At 39.2% G+C, this 11932-nt stretch overlaps 1 protein-coding gene across 1 annotated transcript in view; it reads left to right on the top strand.

Moving 5' to 3' along the window:
• Nucleotides 1-397: 397 nt before the first annotated feature.
• Nucleotides 398-11932, top strand: part of CD96 (CD96 molecule) — an 87240-nt gene continuing 75705 nt past the window's right edge. Inside the window, 3 exon segments of the mRNA XM_057545716.1 lie at nucleotides 398-458; nucleotides 915-924; nucleotides 2794-3134. Coding sequence (XP_057401699.1) covers nucleotides 398-458; nucleotides 915-924; nucleotides 2794-3134 — 412 coding nt within the window.

The following is an 11932-nucleotide window of genomic DNA, read 5'->3' as shown; positions in this document are numbered from 1 at the left end:
ACTTTGTGCTCTTGAAAAGAAACGTATAAAAAGCAGATTATGAACTGCTCTGCATGATTTCCTTTGTTTGGATTTTAGAAGCAGCTTGACTGACACAGAGATCCTGAAGGAGAGAATCTTTGGATACTAAAAATGCTTTTAACGAAGGTGATACACAAGATTTCAGAGAACAGTTTCAACATTGTTCTGTTGAAGGTTATACTTAGCTCTGAACCACATTACTTTCCTGTCTACGTTTCATTTCCTGGGGTCTTGCCAAGTGATAAACAGACACAGGCGTGTGGTAAATGTGGCGTTTTTTCAGCACGAATAGGGTGGCTGGAGTTTGCTTAGTTAAAGGCATCTATTGACTTCTGTGATCATTATGGAAATGCTGGTGTGAGGCCTTCAGGAGACTATGGGGAAAAAATGGACATACTGTGCTGTCTATTCCATCATCCAGATACATTTTGTCAGGGGTAAGGCTTCTGGTTGTCCTTTCTTGTCAGATCGGCTGCTCTGGGGGGAATGGGGCCTCTGCTCATTTAAAATGCCTTGTGACTGCTGCCGAAATTGATCACCAAAGGCAGACTGTTATTAAGGTTTTCAGTTATGTATTTAAGTGGCAGCTCTCAGAGAGATGTTAAGAGTCTAGAAAGGATTACAAATGAGCACTAAAAACAAGAAGGGAATGCGTGGTTTGTGCCACTGCTCTGAGACATTTTCACCCATTTTCTTTCTAAGAGGGTCTCTTGAAGTAACTGGGAAATTGTGCTTCTTGAAAATGACATGCTCTCCAAATGGTAGTCAGAAAAACTCCGGAATACCAGAAAAATCACAAGCCATCAAGACTCAGAGCTCCTGGCTCAACATTTTCTCTTTCTCAAATACTTTCTCTTTTGGATATAGCAAGAATTTCTCCTCCAAATACTAAGATCTTTGGGAGTTGAACATATGTTGAATTTTAATGAGGCATGTGTAGGTATGGACCTGGGAGACAAAGTAGGGTCCTTATGACAGCGGGGACCAGTCCCTGAAGGGCCTATTTAAAAATAGCAGGAGGAGAGATTTGTTCTGCATTCCATAGCACGAGGGTATTAGAGTGAGCCCGAGTGTCTTAAGAATTAACTGTGCTTTTCAGATATAGTTATGAAGATTTTAAAGGAGAATTTCTAAATTAAAGGAGACTTTGGAATATAATGCTGTAGATGGGATCAGAGACATATTACCAGGCAAAGGTGAGCTCACAGGGAGCTACATTAAGCTGCACTAACCTCTGCCTACCCAAACTTTTGCATTCATAAAAGTGTAGTAACTCCCATTTGTCCAGTACCTTTGGAGCGTGGTTTTTTCTCAGTTACTTGTCATCTTCTTATCTTTTTCCTTTGTGAGCTTCAGTGGTACTTGTCACAATAATATATCATTCCTGTAACAGTGTTCCATGTTAATTCTAAAACTGAGACCTACACTATTGAAGGTATGTCAAAGGTTCAGTGCTTAACATATTCTAAGTGTCCCGTACCATTTGGTCAGAGAGCTGATGGGAGGGAATCTTCTTTTATGTCTAGTGTTTCAGTGTTGATTATAGATGATGCTGACCAATGGTTTATCTTTAGTGGAAACCTCTACCACTGTTTTTTTCCCATCGTTTCCTCAGGCACCCTAACTACATGGAAATGATGGCCCTTTTGATCCTCTGATATTGAATGTCAAATTTCTTACTCTTCTCAACCAATTTGGAAGGCAGTTTGGAGGTCATGAAGGTTATAGAAGGAGCACAGACTCTAGACAACCAAATTCATGTTCTTTTACTGAGGTGTGACTTTAAGCAAATCACTTAATCTCTCTGAGCCTCAGTTTCCTCTTTGATAAACAGTGTTAACAAACATCACCCTTTGGACTTCCCTGGTGGCACAGTGGTTAAGAATCCGCCTGCCAATGCAGGGGACATGGGTTCGATCCCTTTTCTGGGAAGATCCCACATGTTGTAGAGCAGCTAAGCCATGCGCCACAACTACTGAACCTGCGCTCTAGAGCCCGTGAGCCACAACTGCTGAGCCCGTGTGCCACAAATACTGAAGCCCACGCGCCTATAGAGCCCATACTCCGCAACAAGAGAAGCCACCACAATGAGAAGCCCGCGCACCTCAACAAAGGGTAGCCCATGCTCACTGCAACTAGAGAAAGCCCGCACGCAGCAACAAAGACCCAACACAACCAAAAATAAATAAATAAATAAGTTAATTAATTAATTAATTTAAAAAACAAACAAAAAATCACCCTTTGGTGTGTGCAGAGGATTAAACAAGATAACCTATGTAAAATCCTCTTGTAAACATGTATTTTTAAAAACATATGCATATTAGTTATTTTTCAGTTTCAGAAAATAATATTTGTGTGTTATTATATGTTATGTGCTTTTGATTCATAAACCAAAAAGCCAGTTATATTCATTGTAAGAATAGTTGTCATAATAAACTTGCTAGTGGGCTCCAATCTTTAAATAGGCTTAATTTTATTCACAGGTAGTCAGAGACCTTACATTATTTTTTGGACAGACCAATAGACAAAGTGATAGACATTCAAAAGTCAATAATTTCCTCTGGTGTCTTTAAGCAAATGCCTCCTCATTTGTATTGAGTCTTATGCTTCTCTATCTAGATCAGGAACAAGCTCTCTCCAGCCCCTAAGTCAGCCAGGGAGGAAAGTTCCAGCTGCTCCCTCACTTCACCAAAGTAGCCAAGGTTTCTCATTGAGTCACTCTGTGAACGCAAACTGATGGCTCATGTCCTTCCTTTTCAGGAGTATTGGAAGAAATAATGCAGAAGAAGACATTTATGCATTACCTGGTTCTGATGTCAACCTGACCTGCCAAAAACAGAAGAAAGGCTTCTTGGTGCAGATGCAGTGGTCCAAGGTCACTGATAAGTTGGACGTGATTACCCTTTATCATCCCCAACATGGCTTTTACTGTGCCAATGGGAGCCCCCGTGAGTCGCTGGTGGCTTTCAGAGAAGCTCCCAGGAATGTGTCAAAGTGGACTCTGCACTTAAGGAACATGTCCTCCTTGCTCACTGGGAAGTATGAGTGTAGCTTCACTCTGTATCCAGAGGGCATTCAGACGAAAATCTACCACCTACAGATTCAGACAAATGGTAAGCATGACTGGGAGGGGGAAGGAAGCACATGCATTCATTCACCTCTCATTTGTTCAACAAGTATGTGTTCTGAGCCAGCCATGTGCCAGAATAAATGTAAAATTGCACCAGTGATAAGTGGTAAAGACTACAGTGGTTTTGTGAGAGCATATAATAGAAGTCAGGAAAATTGACTCTGAGAAAGCAACACCTGAGCTGAGGTCTGAAGACTAGTAGATATTAACACCATTTGGGAGGTGGAAGGTTTGTGAGTGATCCAGAGACAAGGAACAGCCGATATGAAGGGCTGTGTAGTGTTTGAGGACATAGGAAAACGCCAGTGGGACTTCGGTACAGAATTAAGGGATGAGGTGGGAGATACGGTAAGGACCAGATCATGCTGAACTTTGTCAGCCATGTTTGAGGTTTGGATTTTTATCTAAGTGCCTTGGGAAGACATCAAAGTATTTTCAACCAAAGGATGGCATGACATTTATAGCCTGATTGAATCTGTGTTATAAAAAGCTGGTGCTGGCTTCAGTATGAGAAGGAAGTGAAGGGGGATGAGAAGGAGGAGGTGGAGACAAGTTAGGAGACCAGTAGGCCAGAGGAGACAGAGTGATAGTTTGGGTAGATGTAGAAAGAAGATGACAAATTTGAGCTTTGAGCGTTAAACAGGTAGGACTTGGTAACAGAGTGGATCTAGAACAATGGCAGTATGAGTGAGGGAGAGAAAAACCATGCATGTGCCTGGCAAGCACACCTGAATGGTGGTACCATTCACTGAGATGGGAGGCAAAGGAATCAGAGCGGTTTTGGGGCGGGGGGGAAACTTATCAAAGTGGCTTTGGATATATTTAGTATAAGGCAGGGAAAGGTACCAAGGAGGCTGCTGAAAGTGTAGCAGTCACTCATTCTTGCTTTAGAAGGCTGCCTTTGGAGGCAGGAATCCTAGGTTAAAGTTCTAGCACCTTTCTGGCTAGAAAAGAATTTCACCTGGGGCCTGGCATGTACATTCTCTGAGCCCATCTGGAAAATGATGACAGTAATGCCTACCCTAAATTAGTTGGTCCTAAAGTAAGTGATCTCCGTTTATACTAATGGAAAAGATGAAAACGAAAGCCAGATGGAAAATGCACTGGAAATGGAATGTTTTTAACTCAGGGGCAAAGTGCCCTGGTGGTATATGAAAAAAGCACAGCAAAAACTAACTCATGAACGCTATGCTAAAGAAGGCATGGAGCTGCCCAGGACAAACAACAGATACGGATTTATTACTTCCTCTCCACTTTTCATCAAGAGATAAGACCATGCACGGTGTTGGGCAGTCCAGCTATAGAGCAGGACCTCTTCTACCTCTACCTTAACAATGCCCCATTCCCATTGCTGTTTTCCAGGAAAAAAATACTTCATTTGGGGATAGGTTGGGATGGTGGGGTTGAGTGAAGAGAAATGAGAAGACCTGTATAGAACAGTGTTTACCTACATGTATTTTGGCATCAGGTGGCCTGGATTTGAATGTTGGCTCTGTCATTCACTATATATTTCATCTTTGCCAGGTTATTCTAAGTCCCTAAGTTTTTGTTTCCTGATATAACAAATACGGATAATTATAGGAACTCCTTCACAGGTACCATTATTTTGACGATTAGATGAGATAATCTGTGTTAAGCACTTAGCATAGTTCCTGCCAAAGAGTAAGAGTTTGGAAAATGGTACTTTTCATTATGAATAGTAAAAATAATAATGAGTGAACTCTATATCTCAGGTCTCATTAGAAATGAGTCTTCCTCCCTCTCTTTTTGTGTCTGCCTGATATGGAGCCCAACAAAACATGTGCCACACGTTAGCACAAGTACACACTGACCTTGGCTTTAGACAAAGATTTTGGGTCTTCTTCCTAAAACTGTAAACTATGCTACTGCATATGTGAGGACCTAGTGTTTATTCCATGGAGAATTGACAACATGGATTAATGTGCCGTATAGGAAATAGGAGGTGGGAATGGCTCAACATAGAGACAGCAGTGGAGAAAAGGTACAGTGTCATTCAGAAAGGAGAGTGGTGTTGCCTTTGAGGGAAAGTGTATTTCTTAAAATAAAGGGCCAAGCTTGTAGCTACTAAAAACTGCAAATCACTGGGGAGGCAGAAGCCAAGTATACATGCTTTGTGGTTGTCAATTTCCCAGTCTTCTGACTGTAACTTTGCTCTTGATCTGCTGGACCAGTCGGAAAAAACAGTGGCCTCGATGTTAGAGAAATGGTTCTGGTATTGTGTATTTGGGTACAAAGGGAGCAAAATAGAAAAGAGAAAAGCACAAAGGGAAAGAACTCTTTCACCACAGAGTGATCAAAAATGTAAGCCTGGTATAAAGGCTAAGGGACAGATACTTAGATGGGGCAGTTGTCACTCAAAAGCCCTGTCAAATCCCCACTCATGACATCTTTTTCCCCTTTATTCTTTTGATCTTCACTCCTTCTCCTCTCTCTCTTGCCATTTCCCTCTCACATCCCTGGGAGATCTTCAGGTTTACAGGCTGGTTGGGTAAGCAAAGCACACATGAGTGCAAGTATGTGCAATACATGAACAAATGCAAATTGAAGTGGTGTATGAGAATCTAAATATGAAAATGCTGAGGGACCAGAGGTGGTTAGGACCTCTTTCTGTTTCCTTTCTGTTGTCTGCAGAGTCATTCTTCTCCCTGCCTGCTCACAAAACAGTGTGTCTAAATCCTGTCCCCATGTTCCTGGAGTGCCTAGCTGAGAAGGGACTCTTCTCTTCACTATACCTTGTTCCTTTGTGTGAGCTAGTGTTCTGAGGCTGTGGATGAGGGTAGAAATGTAACACACTGTTTGGCATTTCCTTCTTTTTTCATTTTCACTTGACAGGGTTTCCTTTTAGGTTAGTTTTAGGGTTATTCCAAGAAACGCAGTTCTCTGAGTCAAGCCTTGGGTTATTGTAATCCAGGTTTCCATCATTTGACGCTACTGGATCCCACAGTGCTTCAGACTGTAAGACTTTAATGTGTCTGAAATGTGTAGTTGTTAGGATTAGTTATAAAAAGTACAATGTGGCTTTAATTTCCCAGATTACAACAAAAGCCTTGGGGGCGGTTAATGTCGTTGTTAGAAGCAGTAGTAGGAGAAGAAGGGGGAAAGGTAGTAGAAGGAGGAGGAGGTGTGGTAATAGAAGTAGTATAGACTATAATAACAGAGTAATAGTACTGGTAATAGCATGGAATAATCTGGATAATATCATCTTGATAATCTCAGTCTAACTACATGCTACTACCCTGTCTAAAGGCATAGTGTGTTCTTTGACCTTTTTTCCCAGTTTTATTGAGATATAATTGACATATAACATTGTATTCATTTTAGGTATACAACATGATTATTTGATATATGTATATATTGTAAAATGATCACCACAGTAAGTTCCATCCATCACCTCACACAGTTAAAATTTTTTTCTTATGATGAGAACCCTTAAGTTGTGTTCTCCTAGCAACTTTTAAACACATTTTTAACTTTAGTTACCATGCTGTACATTACATCCCCAGAATTTATTTATTTTATAACTGGAAGCTTGTACCTTTTGGCCACTTTCACTCATTTTGCCTACTCCCCACCACCTGCCTCTGACCAGTCTGTTCCCTTTTAATCTGAAGGCTGTCTTACATTTCTTATTTTTCTTTTCCAATGCATTTGTTGAGCAAATTTGATTATTTGTCCTGTAGAATTACCCACAGCCTGGGTTTTGCTTTTCACATCTCATGGTATCACCATGTTCCCCTTTCACCTTTTAGTTAGGTATACAGATTTGATCACATTTATTTTTATTTTCTGGCAAGAGTATTTCATAAATGATGTTGTGTAGTTACATCAGAGCTACATAATGTCTGATTGTGTGATGTTAACAGCCACTGATGGGTGTTGCCTAGATCCATTCATTCATTATGGGCTGCCAAAGAGTGATGTTCTAATTCTATCATTCCTTCATTTATCAGCTGAAGTATTCTTATAAAGAGAAATTCCTCCCATGAACCAATTATTTATTACATGTACAATTTGTATAAGAAAAGCAGAATAGACACTTGGTTCTTTCACTTTATTTACCAGATTTAAAAATGAGTTGGTTCACTAGCATTCTTAGGTAACAAATAAGTATTTGTGTTAAGTATCAAGAATTTATATGAATTTAAACATATTAATGAGTTTTAATTCATTATAGTTATTTTTCTTATTAGGCTGAAAATGTCCCACGTATAAAATCTATTAACCATTTGTAATATAAATTGCGAATATTTTCTCAGTTTGTCCTTTGTCCATACTTTCTTATGATACTGTTTCCAATGCAGCATAATTCTTACTTTTATGGCATAAAATCTATCACTTTTTCTCCTTATTGGTTCTAATTTTGAGTCATAGTTAAGAAAAGTTTTCCCCATTCCCAGATTATACAGAAATTCACTCATGTTATTTCTCACACTTGCATGTTTTTTTTAATTAGCATTTAAATTTGTGATGTTAGGTTTCTAGTGTTAAAAATTGTACCTAAATAAATTTTTTTATGATTTCTAATACTTTTTTTTTTCTGTATTTCCTACTTTTTTTCCTTTCTGTGGTTCAGTTTAGAAATTTTCTATTGACCTATTTTCCAATTCACGAATCTTATTTTTCTTGGTATCCAGTAAGTTTTCAGTCTCATCAAATTCATTCTTAATTTCTGATGTTATATTTTTAAGTTATTGTTTCTGTTAGATTTTTAATTCTTTGATGAAATTGTTCATCTTTTCATGTAGTTCCTTCATCTTTTTCTCTATTCTTGAATATGTTAAAAAGAGTTAATGTCCTTGTTGGTTAACTCCAATGTTTCTATTTTTTCTATATATGCAGTTTGTTATACATATTACATATATAAATAATATATATTGTATTATTATTGACAATAATAACAGAAGGAAGGGATGTGCTGGAGTAAGTTGTGAAAAAAAAAAAAGAGAAGAAGTAGACAGAAAACAGACTCATGGATGATCTCCTATAACATACCCAGCAGAACAGTGCCACAATTAATGGTTTAAAGAATTTCATGTTCTTGGGCTTCCCTGGTGGCGCAGTGGTTGAGAATCTGCCTGCCAATGCAGGGGACACGGGTTCGAGCCCTGGTCTGGGAAGATCCCACATGCCGTGAAGGAGCTGGGCCCGTGAGCCACAACTACTGAGCCTGCGCGTCTGGAGCCTGTGCTCGGCAACAGGAGAGGCCGCGAGAGTGAGAGGCCTGCGCACCGCGATGAAGAGTGGCCCCTGTTCACCGCAACTAGAGAAAGCCCTCGCACAGAAACGAAGGCCCAACACAGCCATAAATAAATAAATAAATAAAATTTAAAAAAAAAAAGAATTTCATGTTCTTAAAGAAATTGAGAAGAAAAAAGAAAAAAATGTATATATTTTATATTGACCCATATATTTACCATTTCCTATGCTCTTCTTTCCATCCCGTGGAGTGAAGTTACTATTTGGTGTCATTTCCTTTCAGCCTGAAGGACTTACTTTAGAATTTCATATAAGACGAATCTACTTGCCATGAATTCTGGTTTTTCTTTTTTTCATTTTTATTTTTGAATGATATTTTCAATGACTGTAGAATTCTTAGTGGACTGTTTTTTCTTTCAGTATTTTGAATATGTCTTCTGATCTCCATTGTTTCTAGTGAGACGAGAGCCATTAATTCTATTATCGGTCCCTGCATGTGATAAGTTTGGGGCTTTTTCCTTACTGATTTCAATCACTGCTTTCCTAATTTTCTCTTTGTTTTGGCTTTCAGCAATTTGATTATGACATGCCTAGTTGGGTGTTTCTTTGTATTTATCTTATTTAGGTTTTAAAGTTCTTGAATGTGTAGATTAATTTGGGGGAATTTTAAAAAAATCAAATATGAAGTTTTTGGTCTTTGTTTCTTCAAATATTTGTTCTGTCCCCCTCTGTTTCATCTCTCCTTCTACGACTCTAATTACATATATGTTAGGACACTTGATATTGTCCTATATGGCTCTAAAACTCTTCGTTTTCCTTCAATCCTCTTTCTCTCTGCTATTCATAATCATTATTCAGATATACTGATTTTTTTATTCTGCCATCTCAAATTGGCTGTTGAGAATTCCCAGTGAATTTTTTATTTTTATTATTGACTTTTCAACTCTAGAATAACCATCTGGTTCATTTTATCCTCACTGAAATTCCCTATGTATTGAGTCATTGCCATCATATTTTGCTTAATCCTTTGAACATACTTTTAATAGCTGCTTTGAAGTCTGTTAAACCCAATGTAGGATCTGCTCAGAGTCAGTTTCAATGAACTGCTTTTTTCTTGAGTATGGATCAAACTTTCCTGTTTCCTTCATATGTCCTCATTTTTTGTTGAAAGCTAGACGTAAAAAAACAAACAAACCCCTAATGCGACAACTCTAGATTCTGTGGGTTTTTCAAAATTTTAGTAACTTCCCCATATTTAAATTGCAGAATCTGTCTCCTTTGCAGTGTGTGGCCATTGATATCTCTGCTTAGCTTTTTACTATAATTCTTATGTCTTTAGTTTGGCTTCCAAGGAGTTGCCCCTACATTGGCAAAGCCCCTTTGTTGGTCCACAGATGAGTTTGGCAGAAATTGTGCTCAAATACCTCAAGCCCAATAGGCTTCCACCCTCTACACATAGATGTCTGCGGAGGCGGGGGTTAGGGAGTGCATTCAAAGTTGCGACAGTAGTACCTCCCTTGGCTTTCACTTTTCACTGGGCTCTCTCAGGTACCCCCTACTCATGTGTATATTTTCCCAGTCAGCCTGAGATATGTAGAGAATTTATGTCAGCTATTATATGACTCTCTGATTTCTAGAATCTCCATGTTGACTGTCTATCTGGTCTGCCCCTCATCCCAAATGAGACAGCAAACCCAGGCTAACCAAGCGTCAGGTTTTCTCTGTTTCCTACCAAGTTTGTCCCTGTTAGCTGGCAAAGTGAAGGGTTTTCATGCTCAGACCAATTTAAGTCTTCCCCTTTTGGAAGAAAAGCTGCTGGGTTTTGTAGCCAGCTCTAAGACGGTGAAACTACCTTTCTCACCGACCTAGTTGGGAAGGGGGATAGAAGGATCCCTAAGCAAGAAGGCTAAAGACTCATACTGTTCTTATTGAAACTCTAGTGGTTTTTCAGGAAGAAATGCTTCCCAATTAAATGTTTGTCTTTGGTCAATTTCCAGGGCCCTGAAAATGGTGATTTTTTTTTTTAACTCATTTGCTCAGTTTTAGCTTTTTTTAAAATATTTATTTTTGGCTGTGTTGGGTCTTCGTTTCTGTGCGAGGGCTTTCTCTAGTTGCGGTGAACGGGGGCCACTCTTCATCGCGTTGCGCAGGCCTCTCACTCTCGCGGCCTCTCTTGTTGCCGAGCACAGGCTCCAGACGCACAGGCTCAGTAGTTGTGGCTCACGGGCCTAGTTGCTCCGCGGCATGTGGGATCTTCCCAGACCAGGGCTCGAACCCATGTCCCCTGCATTGGCAGGCAGATTCTCAACCACTGCACCACCAGGGAAGCCCCTGCTCAGTTTTATACACATCTTTTTTTCACTGACGTCTTCATGCCTGCAAAACCAGGATTCAGTCCCTCAATCCCCGCCTCATCCCCGTTTTTGATACTTATATTGTATCTTTATTTAAAAATACATATTCATTACTACTCTCTTATAACAATTATTTATTCTTAGTGCTAAAGGTAAATATACAACACTTACCCCCAGCCTTTATGTGAATGTCCCTTCAGTTTGAAGTATATTCTATTGGAGAATCCTTAGGAAATGTTCATGGGGCAGTATTCCCTGAGTTCTTGCATGACTCTAACATGTTTTTTATAGTCTTCATATTAAAGACTGAATGTAATATCCTTAACTCATATTTTCTTTCCTTGAGTATATTCGATATGTTACTATATTATTTTCTGACATAAAGAATTGCTGTCCAAAAGTTAATAACAATTTGATTTTCTTTCCCCAGAACTGACTTTGTTTAATACTTTTATAAGAAAATGCTTAAGGTCCATTCTGAGACTATTTTCCTACTTTTGCAGTATAATCTTTTTTTTTTTTTTTTTTTTTTTTTTTTTTTTATTTATGGCTGTGTTGGGTCTTCGGTTCGTGCGAGGGCTTTCTCTAGTTGCGGCAAGTGGGGGCCACTCTTCATCGCGGTGCGGGGACCGCTCTTCATCGCGGTGCGCAGGCCTTTCACTATCGCGGCCCCTCCCGTTGCGGGGCACAGGCTCCAGACGCGCAGGCTCAGTAGTTGTGGCTCACGGGCCCAGCCGCTCCGTGGCACGTGGGATCTTCCCAGACCAGGGCTCGAACCCGTGTCCCCTGCATTAGCAGGCAGATTCTCAACCACCGCGCCACCAGGGAAGCCCACAGTATAATCTTTTAATATGTATTTTCTAGTCATTTTATTTTAAGAAATTGTAGTTGAATTATAATTTTCAGTATTTTTTCTGTCTATTGTATATTTCCTTGAGTATCTTCTATTAAACATACATTTTATCTTCTTTGCCTGTCTCTTTCTTTGAATCCCTTTTACCTCTTTTTTCTTTTAAAATTCATTATTTATTAACTTATTTCATTTTAAAATTTCCCTCATTCTATTTTTTAAATTTCTTTTAATGCATTAGCTTTTGTGTTAATATGTTCTTGGTTTTGTTCTAGTTTGCTCTTAATTTCTGAAATGATTTTCAAAACTTATTATTTCCAACACTTTCCTGAATTCTCACTTATCTTTTATAAACTTTCT

This window comes from Balaenoptera acutorostrata, chromosome 4 (genome assembly GCF_949987535.1).
Source record: "Balaenoptera acutorostrata chromosome 4, mBalAcu1.1, whole genome shotgun sequence".
In the NCBI taxonomy this organism is placed as follows: Eukaryota; Metazoa; Chordata; class Mammalia; order Artiodactyla; family Balaenopteridae; genus Balaenoptera; species Balaenoptera acutorostrata.
The sequence above is the reverse complement of the archived record's forward strand: the minus strand, read 5'-3'. Positions and strand labels throughout refer to the sequence as shown.